General features: G+C 34.4%; 1 protein-coding gene across 1 annotated transcript in view; it reads left to right on the forward strand.

Moving 5' to 3' along the window:
• The first annotated feature begins 5,313 nt into the window (after nucleotides 1-5,313).
• The window catches only part of LOC143251816 (XK-related protein 4-like), a 28,691-nt gene continuing 10,587 nt past the window's right edge, over nucleotides 5,314-23,417 (forward strand). Inside the window, exons 1-2 of the mRNA XM_076503056.1 lie at nucleotides 5,314-5,513; nucleotides 12,183-12,711. Coding sequence (XP_076359171.1) covers nucleotides 5,501-5,513; nucleotides 12,183-12,711 — 542 coding nt within the window. The 5' untranslated portion in view covers nucleotides 5,314-5,500. The remainder of the gene's footprint in view (nucleotides 5,514-12,182; nucleotides 12,712-23,417) is intronic.

Genomic DNA, 23,417 nt, shown 5'->3' on the forward strand with positions numbered 1-23,417 from the left:
CATTATGTCACACTCAACACTCAGCCCAATAAATTTTAAAAGTAAAAAAAAAAAAACCTTTACCTGATCTTTATATGATGGCGTATTCATTTCATTTATAGTTTCTATCACGTTTTTATCAAGACGTTTCGTAGTTAAATAACGAATGGAATGCTGAAAGATGGCGAAGCAAAGGAAACCAATGAGCCTAATGTTTGTGATATAAATCACGTAAATATTAGCTTGTTTTTTATAACATTACACTTAATTTGTCTCCCGCGGATTGAAAATCACGGGTGCGTAAAAACGGTGTCATAGATCCATCGTCTGTCTCCTGTCCGATAGTGACAACAGATAAATCCAAGATGGCGTCTTTCCACGTCTCCGATTTTGAATTCGCTGTGGAAAAAAATCAGACGAAATGTGTAACACAGTGTCTGCAGTTAACGTGATTTCTAGAAAAATATTGTAGATACTTTGATAACATCTCACACCAAGCTGCGAATACTAAATCGACTGAAATTGAGTTAAGCCTACTTTGAATGCTCGTCGAGCAGGACATCGGTCGATTAGCGATTTCGTAGTTTAAATGATTCATATAACGTCAACGCCTGCACAAATATCGAGAAAAATGAAGTGTGGGTCTTACTGAGGGAAAACTAGCACATATTTTCAAAGTTAATGTGTAAATAATATCACCAAATATTCAGATTTAAAATAACAAATTAAATAAATCCGACAACTTTGTTGCATCTATGAAATATTAGAATATGATAAAAGAAATCGGAGAAGTAAATAACAAAAGTTTTCTGACAGTAAATCGATTCAAGTTTTATTAACACTAGAGGGCGCAAAGATAGCATGTTTGTTTGTTTTTGAATTTCGCACAAAGCTACTCGAGGGCTATCTGTGCTAGCCGTCCCTAATTCAGTAGTCTCAGACAAGATAGAAGGCAGCTAGTCATCACCACCCACCGCCAACTCTTGGGCTACTCTTTTACCAACGAATAGTGGGATTGACAGGTCACATTATAATCCCCCCACAGCTGAAAGGGCGAGCATGTTTTGTGCGACGGGGATTCGAACTCGCAACCCTCGGATTACGAGTCGCACGCCTTAACCCACCTAGCCATGCCGGCCAGCATCAGGGAGACGCACAGTTTAATAAAAACTAAACTTTTTTTTAATTATCTTACGAATACTAAAGAAAATAAGAAGAATTGGATAATTCTTGGTCAAAAAATAATATATATTATATTATGATAATATCGGTAAACATTTGGTTTCAATAATTATTTTACCTATTTTACTATATTCTCTAGTCTTACGTAAAATAAAGTATTATAATATTACCATAGTTTTTTAGCCATTGTAAATACGTGTTTACCGACACTAAATACTCCAAATTAGACCAGTATATTGTTACATTAATTACTGGATTAGTTATTACTTCTGAGGTTGGTAGCTTGCTATGATCAGCCAGTAAGAAATATTTATCAATATGCCTTTATTGTTTTTTTATCATGTTTTCTGGTTTGTTCATTGGTGATCGTAGTTCCACTCGCAGGCCACAGGGACCAAATATGGCGCCAATACTCTGGAGCTGCTTTAAAAACAATTGGAAATAATATTGAACCTAATCGGCACGTTGAGTCCTTTGTTAACCTTGAGGGGCATTTGAACCCTACACGGGATATTTTATCAGTAAATATTAAACTGTATATTATACTGATAAGCTTGTGAGTGATGAACAGAATGAAGAAACAAACAAATGTATATTACAAGTAAAAGTGCACCTCCAATAGAAAGTATGTCTTTATTTTGTTTCGGGTCTTTCACCAGAAAGGGACTCTTGGTCATATATTCTGGTTCCTCTTTCAGCAGTGGCGCGACTTGGCCGGGTGGTTCGGGCGCTGGACTCATAATCGGAGTGTCGCGAGTTTTAAGTCCCGCCATACCAAACATGCTCGCCCTGAAATCGTGGGGGCGTTATAAAGTTATGGTTAATCCCAGTATTCGTTGGTAAAAAAATAGCTCAAGAATTGTTACAATACTAAATTAGGGACAGATAACCCTCGTGTAGCTTTGTGCAAAATTCAAAACAAAAAACAACCTTTTCAAGAATTCTTAACTTACTCTCCAGAGGTCACAACTGTCATTGATTTGATTGTTTCAGTCAAGGGACTTCGCTAGATAGGGTACTACAACCCCTATCATCCCCACTTGTAAGTGTTTAATAAACTATGTATACATTAAGTTTTATTAGATTCGTTCGTGTTTTCAAAACGATTTTCACTTAAATGGATCTATTTGAATAATAAGTTATAAAGTAAATAGCCCTCGTGAGACCGTTTCCTCGAGTTTACTGATTAATGTTGATCTGACTACAAAAACTGGATGTTATTATTTGTTGATATTTTACTGAAGAATGTTACAAAGTAAAACCAGTTTAGTTAAAACAAAAACCTTTTTTGTTTCAGAATTAGAAAATAGAGTTTAAATTGTGTGAAACGACTGTACAAACACTTTTGGTTCACCCTGTATTTTACGAACACAAGATACGTAACCGATGGGTTACATTTCAAGTTTTAATACGAAGTCCATGAACAGCAAGACGCTAATAGTAAATATTAAAAGTTGTTTTCTGATAAAAAAAAAAAACAATCAATCTGAAATTCGACTTGGTTATTAAAGTGTTTCTTGTTGATTGATAAAAATTTATATTCCTATGATCCACATATGTGTTATCCAGCATGTGATATATTCCTATGATCCAGATATGTGTTATCCAGCATGTGATATATTCCTATGATCCAGATATGTGTTATCCAGTATGTGAAATAAAGGGAAGAGATTATTTTTGAATTTCACGGATTATTCAAGGGCTATCTGTACTAACTGTTCCTAATTTAGCAGTGTCGGCAAGAGGAAACAACTGGTCAACAGAACCCACCGCCATACTCTTAAGCTACTGTTTTATTATCAGGGAGTAGGATTAACCATCACATTATAATGCCCTACCATCAACAAAAGGTAAAGGGAAGGAAGTTGGTCAACATAACCATAAGAACGGATGTCCAAAACAAAACATCAGGAAAAATGTAAATTACATCATAACAATTTCTTGACGTATTAAAACATCTCAACCCCAAACCTCTTGTCAACTAACAATCAAACAAAACAGCTGTAAATCTAAAAATCAGGTAACATAATTTTACCCTAACATTAGATGTGGGAAGATTCCTAACGGTCGAAACTCACACTAATACATTCCTTTTAAGATTCTTATATCACTTGTGTAATAAGACAACAGTCCTTCAGTAAACATAAGTATATGTGATAAAGAGAAGACCAAACAGAACTTTCAGTCGTGAAACACACTAAACGTGCTGGTTGGATCATTTATGATCTAGTCTGAGTAAAGACATACCTGTACATCATCTGTGTCTCAGATATCAGCAACACTTTGTAAAGTTGTGGTCCTGACTATTTTTTGCCGAGGGCTGTTAAATTATGGCCAAAAGCCATAGAATAGGTCAGCATGTTTAATGACCATAAACAAAAATGTCATCTCCAGAAAGGAAATGAAGTTGTGCTGTTACGAAGTTAAATATAAAAAAAACTAAGAATTGAACTTTCATTAGACGTTTTGTCTTTAATAGGTATAATGACAAGAAAAACTCGATCTGAATATAGTGTTGCTCTCTCATGTCGCCCCGATGTGGCTCAACGGTAAAAATCAGGTTTCGATACCAGCGATAAGCAAAACACAGGAAGCCTACCGTGCAATTTGTGCTAAAGAACAACCAAATCAGTCACTGAAACTCACATGAACCCTTGGTCACTTTCCTTAAAGTTTCTTGTCTCAAGTTCAAACTATAATGTTTTATTGTGTTTGTTTCAGAATACACCAAAAGCTACACAAGGACGTCTGTCGTCCCTAATTTTAGACTAATAGACCAAAGGGGAAAATAGTCAGTTTGATCAAATACTGAGTGTCAACCTTCGCTGTTACAGCGCATCCGTAACCACAAACTACAGGGTGCATCTACGTCCAATGGGTGCTTACCAACAGTACTGTCACTTTTTATTAAATGTTTCACTGACCTTTCTGTACACTGCACATCCCTCCTACACCTGGTGTAGAAAGCATGTTTTTAATATTATATGCTCTCAAAATGACCATTGGTAGCCCATCGTGTAGCTCTTAACTTCAAAAGAACAAAATAAGTGTATTCACTTCGTTTTCTATTACAGTTATGAGTCTCTCTGGTTATTGTCTCGGATATGTTTTTGTAGACAATTAACCTGTTAAGAAAATGTCTTTTTAGGAAGTTAACCTGTCGAGAAGATGTTCTCGTTGACAATTAAACAATTCGCAGTTAACCGATGTTATACTAACAAGTGAAACACACCTCACTAGGGGTTCTTTTTATACTAACAAGTGAAATACACCTGACTAGAGGTTGTTTTTATACTAACAAGTGAAACACACCTGACTTGGGGTTGTTTTTATACTAACAAGTGAAACACACCTGACTAGGGGTTGTATTTATACTAACAAGTGAAACACACCTGACTAGAGGTTTTTATACTAACAAGTGAAACACACCTGACTAGGGGTTGTTTTTATACGAACAAGACAGTTTCTGTTGTGTTCTGACAGCCCAAGAAACTAATCCATATTTTCTACAGTTTTTATTCCTTGCCAGTTAGGCCCGGCACGGCCAGATGGTTAAGGAACTCCACTCGTAATCCGAGGGTATCGCAGGTCCGAATCCCTGTCACACCAAACATCTTCGCCCTTTCAGCCGTAGGGGTGTTATAATTTCCAGTCAATCCCACTGTTCGTTGATAAAAGAGTAGCCCAAGAGTTGGCGATGGGTGTTGATGACTGGCTGTTTTCCCTCTAGTCTTGCACTACGAAATTAGAGACGGATAGCACAGATAGCCCTCGTGTAGCTTTGCACGAAATTCAAAACAAACAAACAAACAACTTAAACTATTTTCTGGTGTTATTTTCAGTGTTACATGGGATATGGTATCAGTGACTATTTTATAACTTAGACCGCTTCTTCCCTAAACTATATTTATTCATTTTCATAGGTATAAACATACATAATAAACACTTGGACGTTTCTATGATACCTGTAACTGATGTGTACTTCTAGTATTGATTTCGCTGTAGTTATACTCATGTGTGACACAATAATTGATATGACGAAACGGTCGCCCGTTCTTATTACACAGATATCTGCTAGATACGTACGTTACATGTCATGGATTAGTCACTAAATAATGAATCAGTAAGACCTGCATATATAACCAAGAAACTGTGAAACTATGCGTGTATTAAGACGGAACAGAAGAGTGAACGCCCTCTATCGTGGGATAAACGTCCTGATCGATGCTATAGTTATAGCATATCCAGGCACTACTTGACGTGATAGTCAGTCACTGTTTGGTCCTGATATAGATTAGAGTATGGTGTTCACGTGGACTGGAGGACAATAACCAGCACCATGAGAGAACTGAGTAAGTATTGACGAGATTTTGTTCTTAGTAAACAGCTTATAAAATCATGAAACCAAGTTACGTCGCTATTACACAAACAACTGACGAAACACATGAACGTGGTATAAAAGATAGAGAAATACAGTTAAAAGTACAGTACTGGAGATGAATGTTTGGACAATGTACAGGAGACGGTCACGTTGTTTATAGTAAACAATGATATTCGACCACACAGGAGATGGTCAAGTTGTTTATAATAAACAATGATATTCGACCATATAGTAGACGGTCAAGTTGTTTATAATAAACAATGATATTCGACCATATAGGAGACGGTCAAGCTGTTTACAGTAAACAATGATATTCGACCATATAGTAGACGGTCAAGTTGTTTATAATAAACAATGATATTCGACCATATAGGAGACGGTCAAGCTGTTTAGAGTAAACAATGATATTCGACCATATAGTAGACGGTCAAGTTGTTTATAATAAACAATGATATTCGACCATATAGGAGACGGTCAAGCTGTTTACAGTAAACAATGATATTCGACCATATAGTAGACGGTTAAGATGTTTATAATAAACAATGATATTCGACCATATAGGAGACGGTCAAGCTGTTTACAGTAAACAATGATATTCGACCATATAGGAGACGGTCAAGCTGTTTACAGTAAACAATGATATTCGACCATATAGTAGACGGTCAACTTGTTTATAATAAACAATGACATTTAACAATATAGTATACGGTCTGGTTGTTTATAGTAGATAATGACATTCGACCATATAGTAGACTGTCAGGTTGTTTACAGTAAACAATAACATTTACCATATAGTAGACGGTTAAGATGTTTATAATAAACAATGATATTCGACCATATAGGAGACGGTCAAGCTGTTTACAGTAAACAATGATATTCGACCATATAGGAGACGGTCAAGCTGTTTACAGTAAACAATGATATTCGACCATATAGTAGACGGTCAACTTGTTTATAATAAACAATGACATTTAACAATATAGTATACGGTCTGGTTGTTTATAGTAGATAATGACATTCGACCATATAGTAGACTGTCAGGTTGTTTACAGTAAACAATAACATTTACCATATAGTAGACCGTCAAGTTGTTTATAATAAACAATGACATTCAACCATATTGGAGACGGTCAAGTTGTTTGTAATAAACAATGACATTCGACCATATAGAAGACGGTCAAGCTGTATATAATAAACAATGACATTCGATCACATATTAGACGGTCAGGTTGTTTATAGTAAACAAACACAGTCAAACGATATTCAACCATACAGTAAGCAGTTAAGTTGTGGCGTACCAATGGTTTTGGATATTCAGATGTTGTTGAAAATTTAAAATAAAAGTAATATAAAACCGATCTATCTTAAACTTTCTAGCATGTTTGTAACCCTAACCTAACCCTAACCCTACAATATTGCATCACGGAGATCGTATATCAGAAGGCGAAGTTTTAGAAATTATTGAATCACCAAAAGAAAACCAGATATGCACATAGCACCCCCCCCCCATTTACATAAATAGTATAAAATCCTAGGTTCGTTAACAAATTACATCATATTACGATGTCAAATTACAACTTTCAGAATAAACAATGTTTTTTTTCACCGCTTCAAATCATTGTGTTGGAACTACTTACAACCAAAGTTGATTGTACAGTTATTATAGAGCCCCAAATAACAAACAATTTAGGGTCACACCAAACACGCTCGCCCATTCATCCTAGGGATCACTGTAATATGACGGTCAATCCAATTCTTCGTTGGTAAAAGAGTAGTCCAAAAGTTGCCTTCCCTGTAGTCTTACACTGCAAAATTAGGGACGGCTAGCACAGATAGCCCTCATGTAGCTTTGCGCGAAATTCAATACAAACCAAACTTATGTTAAGCCTTGTTTCACATTATTATACGTGCGACTCCTTAACGTGAGACGAAGTTTCGAGAAATTCAATATAGGTTTATTGCATCATTTTTCTCAGAAACCACTCAACTGAAAGGATATTCTAAGGAACCAGAACCTCACGTACCTTAAGTTGCCATATCTGTGTAAAACAAACTCTAGTCACGTGCCCTAATTGTCAAACCGCAACATTTTTACAGTTCAGTGAGAATGTATCTAACTTTTATGTGTCCTCGAGTTTTCGTAATTAACCGTATTTGTCAGTTTAAAACACTTTTTACATATGTACTATCACGTGAATTTATTTCTCCACACATAAGTTACATATCACGATTTTTGCGTCTCTTAAATGAGGGTCTACTCGTTTATAGTCAAAAGGGGTTTCCATATATTCACAAACATCGAAAACACATTTAAACGGTGACAGACAGCTGCTAAAGCATTTTAACAATATTTTCAACCATAAAGAGCAAATAGCAAAGAGAAATAACTAACACGACACAGTTGGTACAGTATTAATACCAACAAGAACTGTACTGTAACTATTACCATATACAAGAAATGTACTGTAACTATTACCTTATACAAAAACTGTACTGTAACTATTACATTATACAAGAATTGTACTGTAACTATTACATTATACAAGAACTGTACTGTAACTATTACCTTATACAAGAACTGTACTGTAACTATTACATTATCATAGGACTGTACTGAAACTATTACCTTATACAAGAATTGTACTGTAACTATTACCTTATACAAGAACTGTGCTGTAACTATTACCATATACAAGAACTGTACTGTAACTATTACATTATACAAGAACTGTACTGTAACTATTACCTTATACAAGAACTGTACTGTAACTATTACCTTATACAAGAACTGTACTGTAACTATTACCATATACAAGAACTGTACTGTAACTATTACCTTATACCAGAACTGTACTGTAACTATTACCATATACAAGAACTGTACTGTAACTATTACATTATACAAGAACTGTGCTGTAACTATTACCATATACAAGAACTGTACTGTAACTATTACCATATACAAGAACTGTACTGTAACTATTACATTATACAAGAACTGTACTGTAACTATTACATTATACAAGAACTGTACTGTAACTATTACCTTATACAAGAACTGTACTGTAACTATTACATTATACAAGAACTGTACTGTAACTATTACCTTACACAAGAACTGTACTGTAACTATTACATTATACAAGAACTGTACTGTAACTATTACCTTATACAAGAACTGTACTGTAACTATAACCTTATACAAGAACTATACTGTAACTATTACATTATACAAGAACTGTACTGTAACTATTACATTATACAAGAACTGTACTGTAACTATTACCTTACACAAGAAATGTACTGTAACTATTACCTTATACGAGAACTATACTGTAACTATTACATTAAACAAGAACTGTACTGTAACTATTACCTTACACAAGAAATGTACTGTAACTATTACCTTATACGAGAACTATACTGTAACTATTACATTATACAAGAACTGTACTGTAACTATTACATTATACAAGAACTGTACTGTAACTATTACCTTATACAAGAACTGTACTGTAACTATTACATTATCATAGGACTGTACTGAAACTATTACCTTATACAAGAATTGTACTGTAACTATTACCTTATACAAGAACTGTGCTGTAACTATTACCATATACAAGAACTGTACTGTAACTATTACATTATACAAGAACTGTACTGTAACTATTACCTTATACAAGAACTGTACTGTAACTATTACCTTATACAAGAACTGTACTGTAACTATTACCATATACAAGAACTGTACTGTAACTATTACCTTATACCAGAACTGTACTGTAACTATTACCATATACAAGAACTGTACTGTAACTATTACATTATACAAGAACTGTGCTGTAACTATTACCATATACAAGAACTGTACTGTAACTATTACCTTATACAAGAACTGTACTGTAACTATTACCATATACAAGAACTGTACTGTAACTATTACCTTATACAAGAACTGTACTGTAACTATTACATTATACAAGAACTGTACTGTAACTATTACCTTACACAAGAACTGTACTGTAACTATTACATTATACAAGAACTGTACTGTAACTATTACCTTATACAAGAACTGTAATTGTAACTATTACATTATACAAGAACTGTACTGTAACTATTACCTTACACAAGAACTGTACTGTAACTATTACATTATACAAGAACTGTACTGTAACTATTACCTTATACAAGAACTGTACTGTAACTATAACCTTATACAAGAACTATACTGTAACTATTACATTATACAAGAACTGTACTGTAACTATTACATTATACAAGAACTGTACTGTAACTATTACCTTACACAAGAAATGTACTGTAACTATTACCTTATACGAGAACTATACTGTAACTATTACATTAAACAAGAACTGTACTGTAACTATTACCTTACACAAGAAATGTACTGTAACTATTACCTTATACGAGAACTATACTGTAACTATTACATTATACAAGAACTGTACTGTAACTATTACATTATACAAGAACTGTACTGTAACTATAACCTTATACAAGAACTATACTGTAACTATTACATTATACAAGAACTGTACTGTAACTATTACATTATACAAGAACTGTAATTGTAACTATTACCTTACACAAGAAATGTACTGTAACTATTACCTTATACGAGAACTATACTGTAACTATTACATTATACAAGAACTGTACTGTAACTATTACATTATACAAGAACTGTACTGTAACTATTACCTTATACAAGAACTGTACTGTAACTATTACCTTATACAAGAACTGTACTGTAACTATTACATTATACAAGAACTGTACTGTAACTATTACATTATACAAGAACTGTACTGTAACTATTACATTATACAAGAACTGTACTATAACTATTACCTTATACAAGAACTGTAGTGTAACTATTACATTATACAAGAACTGTACTGTAACTATTACATTATACAAGAACTGTACTGTAACTATTACCTTATACAAGAACTGTAGTGTAACTATTACCTTATACAAGAAATGTACTGTAATTATTACATTATACAAGAACTGTACTGTAACTATTACATTATACAAGAAATGTACTGTAATTATTACATTATACAAGAAATGTACTATAACTATTACATTATAATGAAACTGTACTGTAGCTATTACATTATACAAGATCTGTACTGTAACTATTACATTATACAAGATCTGTACTGTAACTATTACATTATACAAGAACTGTACTGTAACTATTACAGTATAATAGGACTGTACTGTAAGTATTACCTTATACAAGAACTGTACTGTAACTATTACATTATCATAGGACTGTACTGTAACTATTACATTATACAAGAACTGTACTGTTACTATTACATTATCATAGGACTGTACTGTAACTATTACCTTATACAAGAACTGTACTGTAACTATTACATTATACAAGAACTGTACTGTAACTATTACCTTATACAAGAACTGTACAATAACTATTACATTATACAAGAACTGTACTGTAACTGTTACCTTATACAAGAACTGTACTGTAACTATTACATTATACAAGAACTGTACTGTAACTATTACTTTATACAAGAACTGTACTGTAACTATTACCGTATACAAGAACTGTACTGTAACTATTACATTATACAAGAACTGTACTGTAACTATTACCTTATACAAGAACTGTACTGTAATTATTACATTATACAAGAAATGTACTGCCACTATTACATTATACAAGAACTGTACTGTAACTATTACTTTATACAAGAACTGTACTGTAACTATTACCGTATACAAGAACTGTACTGTAACTATTACATTATACAAGAACTGTACTGTAACTATTACCTTATACAAGAACTGTACTGTAATTATTACATTATACAAGAAATGTACTGTAACTATTACGTTATACAAGAACTGTACTGTAACTATTACGTTATACAAGAACTGTACTGTAACTATTACATTATACAAAAACTGTACTGTAACTATTACCTTATACAAGAACTGTACTGTAACTATTACATTATACAAGAACTGTACTGTAACTATTACCTTATACAAGAACTGTACTGTAACTATTACCTTATACAAGAACTGTACTGTAACTATTACATTATACAAGAACTGTACTGTAACTATTATCTTATACAAGTACTGTACTGTAACTATTACTTTATACAAGAACTGTACTGTAACTATTACTTTATACAAGAACTGTACTGTAACTATTACATTATACAAGAACTGTACTGTAACTGTTACCTTATAATAGGACTGTACTGTAACTATTACCATATACAAGAACTGTACTGTAACTATTATTTTTTACAAAGACTGCACAGTAACTATTGTGACATTGTTTAATATGTTTGATATTTTGGCACAACTGGTAGATAAGTGTGTTTACAATTTGTAGGTGAGTCTGTGTAAACAGTTTTATATAGATGGTTTAGTGTGTTTACAATTTGTAGGTGAGTCTGTGTAAACAGTTTTATATAGATGGTTTAGTGTGTTTACAATTTGTAGGTGAGCCTGTGTAAACAGTTTTATATTGATGGTTATTTTAAAGTAAATGTTTTAAATGCGTTTTGACAAAGTAATTCATTGGCTCAAAATTACGAAAACCTGACATTTCTTTTCACAGTGGAGAGACATCCAATGGTTGCTGTTAATGAAGGTGACCAGTTAGCTGACCTCCATTATGTCAGACGTGGCCAGTCAGACAAAGGACAACACGACAGACGGGACTCTAACTTGTCCAATGATCCCGAGGGAGTCCAGATTGAGACCATCATGCTGGACCATGAAAATCCTGAAGAGATGTTCTCTCTTCAGTCTGTGTATCCCACCACGTGGAACGAGAAAGACCACTTCACAGTCTTCAGTGCCATAGCTACTTTCGTGTGTATTGTATCGTACGTTATTAATATTGGAACTGATGTGGCAGTCTGTTATCTGCTCTTCATGGAAAACAACCTTTGGTGGTTTGGTTTCACAGCAACAACCACAGTAGTTCCTGTTTTAACGGTCAATGTCTTTAGCATCCGGTGGTATTTGCAAGATGCCCAGGAGAAGAAGCTGACGTCGCGGACGTTGTCTAAGCCTAATTTGTCGAAACTAGACTGGACGGTTCGAATTTTCTTCCACGTCCTCCTGTTGGGACCAGTGATAAGGTACTGTGTTTGTTTGGAACAAATGATAAGGTACTGTGTTTGTTTGGGACCAGTGATAAGGTACTGTGTTTGTTTGGAACAAATGATAAGGTACTGTGTTTGTTTGGGACCAGTGATAAGGTACTGTGTTTGTTTGGGACCAGTGATAAGGTACTGTGTTTGTTTGGAACAAATGATAAGGTACTGTGTTTGTTTGGGACCAGTGATAAGGTACTGTGTTTGTTTGGGACCAGTGATAAGGTACTGTGTTTGTTTGGGACCAGTGATAAGGTACTGTGTTTGTTTGGGACCAGTGATAAGGTACTGTGTTTGTTTGGGACCAGTAATAAGGTACTGTGTTTGTTTGGGACCAGTGATAAGGTACTGTGTTTGTTTGGGACCAGTGATAAGGCACTGTGTTTGTTTGGGACTAGTGATAAGGTACTGTGTTTGTTTGGGACCAGTGATAAGGTACTGTGTTTGTTTGGGACCAGTGATAAGGCACTGTGTTTGTTTGGGACTAGTGATAAGGCACTGTGTTTGTTTGGTACCAGTGATAAGGTACTGTGTTTGTTTGGGACCAGTGATAAGGTACTGTGTTTGTTTGGGACCAGTGATAAGGTACTGTGTTTGTTTGGGACCAGTGATAAGGTACTGTGTTTGTTTGGGACCAGTGATAAGGCACTGTGTTTGTTTGGGACCAGTGATAAGGTACTGTGTTTGTTTGGGACCAGTGATAAGGCACTGTGTTTGTTTGGGACTAGTGATAAGGCACTGTGTTTGTTTGGGACCAGTGATAAGGTACTGTGTTTGTTTGGAACCAGTGATAAGGTACTGTGTTTGTTTGGGACCAGTGATAAGGTACTGTGTTTGTTTGGGACCAGTGATAAGGTACTGTGTTTGTTTGGGACCAGTGATAAGGTACTGTGTTTGTTTGGGACCAGTGATAAGGTACTGTGTTTGTTTGGGACCAGTGATAAGGCACTGTGTTTGTTTGGGACCAGTGATAAGGCACTGTGTTTGTTTGGTACCAGTGATAAGGTACTGTGTTTGTTTGGGACCAGTGATAAGGTACTGTGTTTGTTTGGGACCAGTGATAAGGCACTGTGTTTGTTTGGGACCAGTGATAAGGCACTGTGTTTGTTTGGGACCAGTGATAAGGTACTGTGTTTGTTTGGGACCAGTGATAAGGTACTGTGTTTGTTTGGGACCAGTGATAAGGTACTGTGTTTGTTTGGGGACCAGTGATAAGGTACTGTGTTTGTTTGGGACCAGTGATAAGGCACTGTGTTTGTTTGGGACTAGTGATAAGGTACTGTGTTTGTTTGGGACCAGTGATAAAGCACTGTGTTTGTTTGGGACTAGTGATAAGGCACTGTGTTTGTTTGGTACTAGTGATAAGGTACTGTGTTTGTTTGGGACCAGTGATAAGGTACTGTGTTTGTTTGGGACCAGTGATAAGGCACTGTGTTTGTTTGGGACCAGTGATAAGGCACTGTGTTTGTTTTGGGACCAGTGATAAGGTACTGTGTTTGTTTGGGACCAGTGATAAGGTACTGTGTTTGTTTGGGACCAGTGATAAGGCACTGTGTTTGTTTGGGACCAGTGATAAGGTACTGTGTTTGTTTGGGACCAGTGATAAGGTACTATGTTTGTTTGGGACCAGTAATAAGGCACTGTGTTTGTTTGGGACCAGTGATAAGGCACTGTGTTTGTTTGGGACTAGTGATAAGGTACTGTGTTTGTTTGGGACCAGTGATAAGGTACTGTGTTTGTTTGGGACCAGTGATAAGGTACTGTGTTTGTTTGGGACCAGTGATAAGGTACTGTGTTTGTTTGGGACCAGTGATAAGGTACTGTGTTTGTTTGGTTTCTCACACACGTAATTTGCCAAACGTCACACTAGTAACACACTGGCTGTTGCTGGGTCATGTATTATATAAAACATGATAAAGATATTTTCAAAGAACATAATAAAAACTGAGAACTAGTTTTCACAGTCATGTCAAATATTCATGTCAAAGTAAGAACAAGGTGTTTCTCTCCATACTGAGAAATTTGTACATTTGTACGTGTACTTCCCGTATACAGTGTACTAGCATCTGAGTTAGCAATAAGAAGACTGGAACAATATGAGGACTTGAATCATGTCAGTACGGTTAACTTCAGACCAATCGTGTCAGTACGGCTAACTTCAGACCAATCGTGTCAGTACGACTAACTTCAGACCAATCGTATCAGTACGGCTAACTTGACACCAATCGTGTCAGTACGGCTCAATTGAGACCAATCGTATCAGTACGGCTAACATGAGACCAATCGTGTCAGTACGGCTAATATCAATCCAATCGTGTCAGTACGGTTAACTTCAGACCAATCGTGTCAGTACGGCTATCTTCAGACTAGTCCTATTAGTACGGTGATTATCTTCAGACTGATCCTGTCAGCATGGGTAACTTCAGACAGCAACAGTATCAATACACTTTTAAACAGCAATCTGCAATGGTGTAGAAACAGTATCAATACACTTTTAAACAGAACTCAGCAATGGTACAGAAACAGTATCAATACACTTTTAAACAGAACTCAGCAATGGTACAGAAACAGTATCAATACACTTTTAAACAGAACTCAGCAATGGTACAGAAACAGTATCAATACACTTTTAAACAGCACTCAGCAATGGTACAGCAACAGTATCAATACACTTTTAAACAAAACTCAACAATGGTATAAAAACAGTATCATTACACTTTTAAACTGAACTCAGCAATAGAATAAAAACAGTATCAATACACTTTTAAAAAGAACTCAGCAATGGTATAAAAAACAGTATCAATAGACTTTAAACAGCAATCAGCAATGGTATAGAAACAGTATCAATAGACTTTTAAACAGCAATCAGCAATGGTATAGAAACAGTATCAATACACTTTTAAACAGAATTCAGCAATGGTATAGAAACAGTATCAATACACATTTAAACAGAACTCAGCAATGGTATAGAAACAGTGTCAATACACTTTTAAACAAAACTCAGCAATGGTATAGAAACAGTATCAATACACTTTTAAACAGAACTCAGCAATGATACAGCAACAGTATCAATACACTTTTAAACAGAACTCAGCAATGGTATAGAAACAGTATCAATACACTCTTGAACAGAACTCAGCAATGGTATAGAAACAGTATCAATACACGTTTAAACAAAACTCAGCAATGGTACAGCGACAGTAACAATACACTTTTCAACAGCACTCAGCAATGGTACAGCAACAATATCAGTACACTCTTAAACAGCACTCAGCAATGGTACAGCAACAGTATCAATACACTTTTAAACAGAACTCAGCAATGGTACAGCAACAGTATCAATACACTTTTAAACAGAACTCAGCAACGGTATAGAAACAGTATCAATACACGTTTAAACAGAACTTAGCAATGGTATAGAAACAATATAAATACACTTTTAAACAGAACTCAACAATGGTACAGCAACAGTGTCAACACACTTTTAAACAGAACTCAGCAATGGTATACAAACAGTATCAATACACTTTTAAACAGCAATCAGCAATGGTATAGAAACAGTATCAATACACTTTTAAACAGCAATCAGCAATGGTATAGAAACAGTATCAATACACGTTTAAACAAAACTCAGCAATGGTATAGAAACAGTATCAATACACTTTTAAACAGAACTCAGCAATGGTATAGAAACAGTATCGATACATTTTTAAACAGAATTCAGCAATGATACAGCAACAGTATCAATACACTTTTAAACAGAACTCAGCAATGGTACAGCAAGAGTATCAATACACTTTTAAACAGAATTCAGCAATGGTATAGAAACAGTATCAATACACTTTTAAACAGAACTCAGCAATGGTACAGCAACAGTATCAATACACTTTTAAACAGTACTCAGCAATGGTACAGCAACAATATCAGTACGCTCTTAAACAGCACTCAGCAATGGTACAGCAACAGTATCAATACACTTTTAAACAGAACTCAGCAATGGTACAGCACCAGTATCAATACACTTTTAAACAGTACTCAGCAATGGTACAGCAACAGTATCAATACACTTTTAAACAGAACTCAGCAACGGTATAGAAACAGTATCAATACACGTTTAAACAGAACTTAGCAATGGTATAGAAACAATATCAATACACTTTTAAACAGAACTCAGCAATGGTACAGCAACAGTGTCAACACACTTTTAAACAGAATTCAGCAATGATATAGAAACAGTATCAATACACTTTTAAACAGAACTCAGCAATGGTACAGCAACAGTATCAATACACTTTTAAACAGTACTCAGCAACGGTATAGAAACAGTATCAATACACGTTTAAACAGAACATAGCAATGGTATAGAAACAATATCAATAGACTTTTAAACAGCAATCAGCAATGGTATAGAAACAGTATCAATACACGTTTAAACAAAACTCAGCAATGGTATAGAAACAGTATCAATACACTTTTAAACAGAACTCAGCAATGGTATAGAAACAGTATCGATACACTTTTAAACAGAATTCAGCAATGATACAGCAACAGTATCAATACACTTTTAAACAAAACTCAGCAATAGAATAAAAAGAGCATCAATACACTTTTAAAGAGAACTCAGCAATGGTATACAAACAGTATCAATACACTTTAAACAGCAATCAGCAATGGTATAGAAACAGTATCAATACACTTTTAAACAGAACTCAGCAATGGTATAGAAACATTATCGATACACTTTAAACAGAATTCAGCAATGATACAGCAACAGTATCAATACACTTTAAACAGCACTCAGCAATGGTACAGCAACAGTATCAATACACTTTAAACAGAACTCAGCAATGGTATAGAAACAGTATCAATACACTTTTAAACAAAACTCAGCAATGGTATAGAAACAGTATCAATATACTTTTAAACAGAACTCAGCAATAGAATAAAACAGTATCAATACACTTTAAAGAGAACTCAGCAATGGTATACAAACGGTATCAATACACTTTTAAACAGCAATCAGCAATGGTATAGAAACAGTATCAATACACTTTTAAACAGAACTCAGCAATGGTATAGAATCAGTATCAATAGACTTTTAAACAGCACTCAGCAATGGTATACAAACAGTATCAATACACTTTTAAACAGCAATCAGCAATGGTATAGAAACAGTATCAATACACTTTTAAACAGAACTCAGCAATGGTACAGAAACAGTATCGATACACTTTTAAACAGAATTCAGCAATGATACAGCAACAGTATCAATACACTTTTAAACAGCACTCAGCAATGGTACAGCAACAGTATCAATACACTTTTAAACAGAACTCAGCAATGGTATAGAAACAGTATCAATACACTTTAAACAAAACTCAGCAATGGTATAGAAACAGTATCAATATACTTTTAAACAGAACTTAGCAGTGGTATAGAAACAGTATCGATACACTTTTAAACAGAATTCAGCAATGGTATAGAAACAGTATCAATACACGTTTAAACAAAACTCAGCAATGGTATAGAAACAGTATCAATACACTTTTAAACAGAACTCAGCAATGGTATAGAAACAGTATCGATACACTTTAAACAGAATTCAGCAATGATACAGCAACAATATCAATACACTTTTAAACAGAACTCAGCAATGGTACAGCAACAGTATCAATACACTTTAAACAGAATTCAGCAATGGTATAGAAACAGTATCAATACACTTTTAAACAGAACTCAGCAATGGTACAGCAACAGTATCAATACACTTTAAACAGTACTCAGCAATGGTACAGCAACAATATCAGTACACTCTTAAACAGCACTCAGCAATGGTACAGCAACAGTATCAATACACTTTAAACAGAACTCAGCAATGGTACAGCAACAGTATCAATACACTTTTAAACAGAACTCAGCAATGGTACAGCAACAGTGTCAATACACTTTTAAACAGAATTCAGCAATGGTATAGAAACAGTATCAATACACTTTTAAACAGAACTTAGCAATGGTATAGAAACAGTATCAATACACTTTAAACAGAATTCAGCAATGGTATCGAAACAGTATCAATACACTTTAAACACAACTCAGCAATGGTATAGAAACAGTATCAATAGACTTTAAACAGCAATCAGCAATGGTATAGAAACAGTATCAATACACGTTTAAACAAAACTCAGCAATGGTATAGAAACAGTATCAATACACTTTTAAACAGAACTCAGCAATGGTATAGAAACAGTATCGATACACTTTTAAACAGAATTCAGCAATGATACAGCAACAGTATCAATACACTTTTAAACAGAACTCAGCAATAGAATAAAAAGAGTATCAATACACTTTAAAGAGAACTCAGCAATGGTATACAAACAGTATGAATACACTTTTAAACAGCAATCAGCAATGGTATAGAAACAGTATCAATACACTTTAAACAGAACTCAGCAATGGTATAGAAACATTATAGATACACTTTTAAACGGAATTCAGCAATGATACAGCAACAGTATCAATACACTTTTAAACAGCACTCAGCAATGGTACAGCAACAGTATCAATACACTTTTAAACAGAACTCAGCAATGGTATAGAAACAGTATCAATACACTTTTAAACAAAACTCAGCAATGGTATAGAAACAGTATCAATATACTTTTAAACAGAACTCAGCAATAGAATAAAAACAGTATCAATACACTTTTAAAGAGAACTCGGCAATGGTATACAAACGGTATCAATACACTTTTAAACAGCAATCAGCAATGGTATAGAATCAGTATCAATAGACTTTTAAACAGCAATCAGCAATGGTATAGAAACAGTATCAATACACGTTTAAACAAAACTCAGCAATGGTATAGAAACAGTATCAATACACTTTAAACAGAACTCAGCAATGGTATAGAAACAGTATCGATACACTTTAAACAGAATTCAGCAATGATACAGCAACAGTATCAACACACTTTTAAACAGCACTCAGCAATGGTACAGCAACAGTATCAATACACTTTTAAACAGAACTCAGCAATGGTATAGAAACAGTATCAATACACTTTTAAACAAAACTCAGCAATGGTATAGAAACAGTATCAATATACTTTTAAACAGAACTTAGCAGTGGTATAGAAACAGTATCGATACACTTTTAAACAGAATTCAGCAATGGTATAGAAACAGTATCAATACACTTTTAAACAAAACTCAGCAATGGCATAGAAACAGTGTCAATACACTTGTAAACAAAACTCAGCAATGGTATAGAAACAGTATCATTACACTTTTAAACAGCACTCAGAAATGGTACAGCAACAGTATCAATACACTCTTAAACAGAACTCAGCAATAGAATAAAAACAGTATCAATACACTTTTAAAGAGAACTCAGCAATGGTATACAAACAGTATCATTACACTTTTAAACAGAACTCAGCAATAGAATAAAAACAGTATCAATACACTTTTAAAGAGAACTCAGCAATGGTATACAAACAGTATCAATACACTTTTAAACAGCAATCAGCAATGGTATAGAAACAGTATCAATACACTTTAAACAGAACTCAGCAATGGTATAGAAACAGTATCGATACACTTTTAAACAGAATTCAGCAATGATACAGCAACAGTATCAATACACTTTTAAACAGCACTCAGCAATGGTACAGCAACAGTATCAATACACTTTTAAACAGAACTCAGCAATGGTATAGAAACAGTATCAATACACTTTTAAACAAAACTCAGCAATGGTATAGAAACAGTATCAATATACTTTTAAATAGAACTTAGCAGTGGTATAGAAACAGTATCGATACACTTTTAAACAGAATTCAGCAATGATACAGCAACAGTATCAATACACTTTTAAACAGCACTCAGCAATGGTACAGCAACAGTATCAATACACTTTTAAACAGAACTCAGCAATGGTATAGAAACAGTATCAATACACTTTTAAACAAAACTCAGCAATGGTATAGAAACAGTATCAATATACTTTTAAAGATAACTTAGCAGTGGTATAGAAACAGTATCGATACACTTTTAAACAGAATTCAGCAATGGTATAGAAACAGTATCAATACACTTTTAAACAAAACTCAGCAATGGCATAGATACATTATCAATACACTTGTAAACAAAACTCAGCAATGGTATAGAAACTGTATCATTACACTTTTAAACAGAACTCAGCAATGGTATAAAAACAGTATCAATACACTTTTAAACAGCACTCAGAAATGGTACAGCAACAGTATCAATACACTTTTAAACAGAACTCAGCAATAGAATAAAAACAGTATCAATACACTTTTAAACAGAACTCAGCAATGGTATAGAAACAGTATCAATACACTTTTAAACAGCACTCAGGAATAGTACAGCAACAGTATCAATACACTTTTAAACAGAACTCAGCAATGGTGCAGCAACAGTATCAATACACTTTTAAACAGAACTCAGCAATGGTATAGAAACAGTATCAATACACTTTTAAACAGAACTCAGCAATGGTAAAGCAACAATATCAATACACTTTTAAACAGTACTCAGCAATGGTATAGAAACAGTATCAATACACTTTTAAACAGAACTCAACAATGGTATAAAACAGTATCATTACACTTTTAAACAGCAAACTGTAAACAGTAAGTATCTGGTTACCTATGTTTGCAACACTTTTTATAACGAAGGTTTACCCTGTTGGATGTCCTGTACTGAATATGATATTTAGACATTCAGATATTAGAAACATTCCTCGTTCGTTCTTTGGAACAATACCATAAAATTCGTTATGAAGACCTGATAATAACAATCCACAATATCAGTAATAAGACCAGGTAATGACACCACGGTGGCTTTTCTAAATAAACCACACCCACACTCCTTTAAAAGTGCTTACTTGTTTAAATGTAATCGCGTATAATGAGTTTGATGAATTCCACTAAAAGCTGCTCGAGGATTTAATGAACCATTCATAAAGCCAAGAGAAGAGGTAAAAAATAATCATTAGCTTTTAATCTACTTCAATCGATTTGACTGTCATTTTTATTACTCGCCAACGGCCTTAAATTCCAGTTTGCGATTTTGTGGCAACTAAGTGAAACTTACATAGCGTGGCTTCTCTTAATGTGATTAAACAAATATGTGAAACTTACATAGCGTGGCTTCTCTTGATGTGATTAAACAGATATGTGAAACTTACATAGCGTGGCTTCTCTTCATATGATTAAACAGATATGTGAAACTTACATAGCGTGGCTTCTCTTCATGTGATTAAACAGATATGTGAAACTTACATAGCGTGGCTTCTCTTGATGTGATTAAACAGATATGTGAAACTTACATAGCGTGGCTTCTCTTCATGTGATTAAACAGATATGTGAAACTTACATAGCGTGGCTTCTCTTCATGTGATTAAACAGATATGTGAAACTTACATAGCGTGGCTTCTCTTCATGTGATTAAACAGATATGTGAAACTTACATAGCGTGGCTTCTCTTCATGTGATTAAACAGATATGTGAAACTTACATAGCGTGGCTTCTCTTCATGTGATTAAACAGATATGTGAAACTTACATAGCGTGGCTTCTCTTCATGTGATTAAACAGATATGTGAAACTTACATAGCGTGGCTTCTCTTGATGTGATTAAACAGATATGTGAAACTTACATAGCGTGGCTTCCCTTCATGTGATTAAACAGATATGTGAAACTTACATAGCGTGGCTTCTCTTCATGTGATTAAACAGATATGTGAAACTTACATAGCGTGGCTTCTCTTCATGTGATTAAACAGATATGTGAAACTTACATAGCGTGGCTTCTCTTCATGTGATTAAACAGATATGTGAAACTTACATAGCGTGGCTTCTCTTCATGTGATTAAACAGATATGTGAAACTTACATAGCGTGGCTTCTCTTCATGTGATTAAACAGATATGTGAAACTTACATAGCGTGGCTTCTCTTGATGTGATTAAACAGATATGTGAAACTTACATAGCGTGGCTTCCTTCATGTGATTAAACAGATATGTGAAACTTACATAGCGTGGCTTCTCTTCATGTGATTAAACAGATATGTGAAACTTACATAGCGTGGCTTCTCTTCATGTGATTAAACAGATATGTGAAACTTACATAGCGTGGCTTCTCTTCATGTGATTAAACAGATATGTGAAACTTACATAGCGTGGCTTCTCTTCATGTGATTAAACAGATATGTGAAACTTACATAGCGTGGCTTCTCTTCATGTGATTATGTGGTTGAATGGGATACAAGGTGTTTGGTTTCGTTATCTAGATTCTTGTAACCTGTTCGCTTTTAACCTTCGATTGCACGGTCTAAACTATAATTCTGACGTTACCAAATAGAAAATTGTAGTTATTTTATCTGAACTTGACAGGTGAAGTGTTGTACGGTCTACAATATAATTCTGACGTTACCAAATAGAAAATTGTAGTTATTTTATCTGAACTTGACAGGTGAAATGTTGTACGGTCTACAATATAATTCTGACGTTACCAAATAGAAAATTGTAGTTATTTTATCTGAACTTGACAGGTGAAGTGTTGTACGGTCTAAACTATAATTCTGACGTTACCAAATAGAAAATTGTAGTTATTTTATCTGAACTTGACAGGTGAAGTGTTGTACGGTCTAAACTATAATTCT

Source organism: Tachypleus tridentatus, chromosome 6, assembly GCF_004210375.1.
Source record: "Tachypleus tridentatus isolate NWPU-2018 chromosome 6, ASM421037v1, whole genome shotgun sequence".
Taxonomy (NCBI): domain Eukaryota; kingdom Metazoa; phylum Arthropoda; class Merostomata; order Xiphosura; family Limulidae; genus Tachypleus; species Tachypleus tridentatus.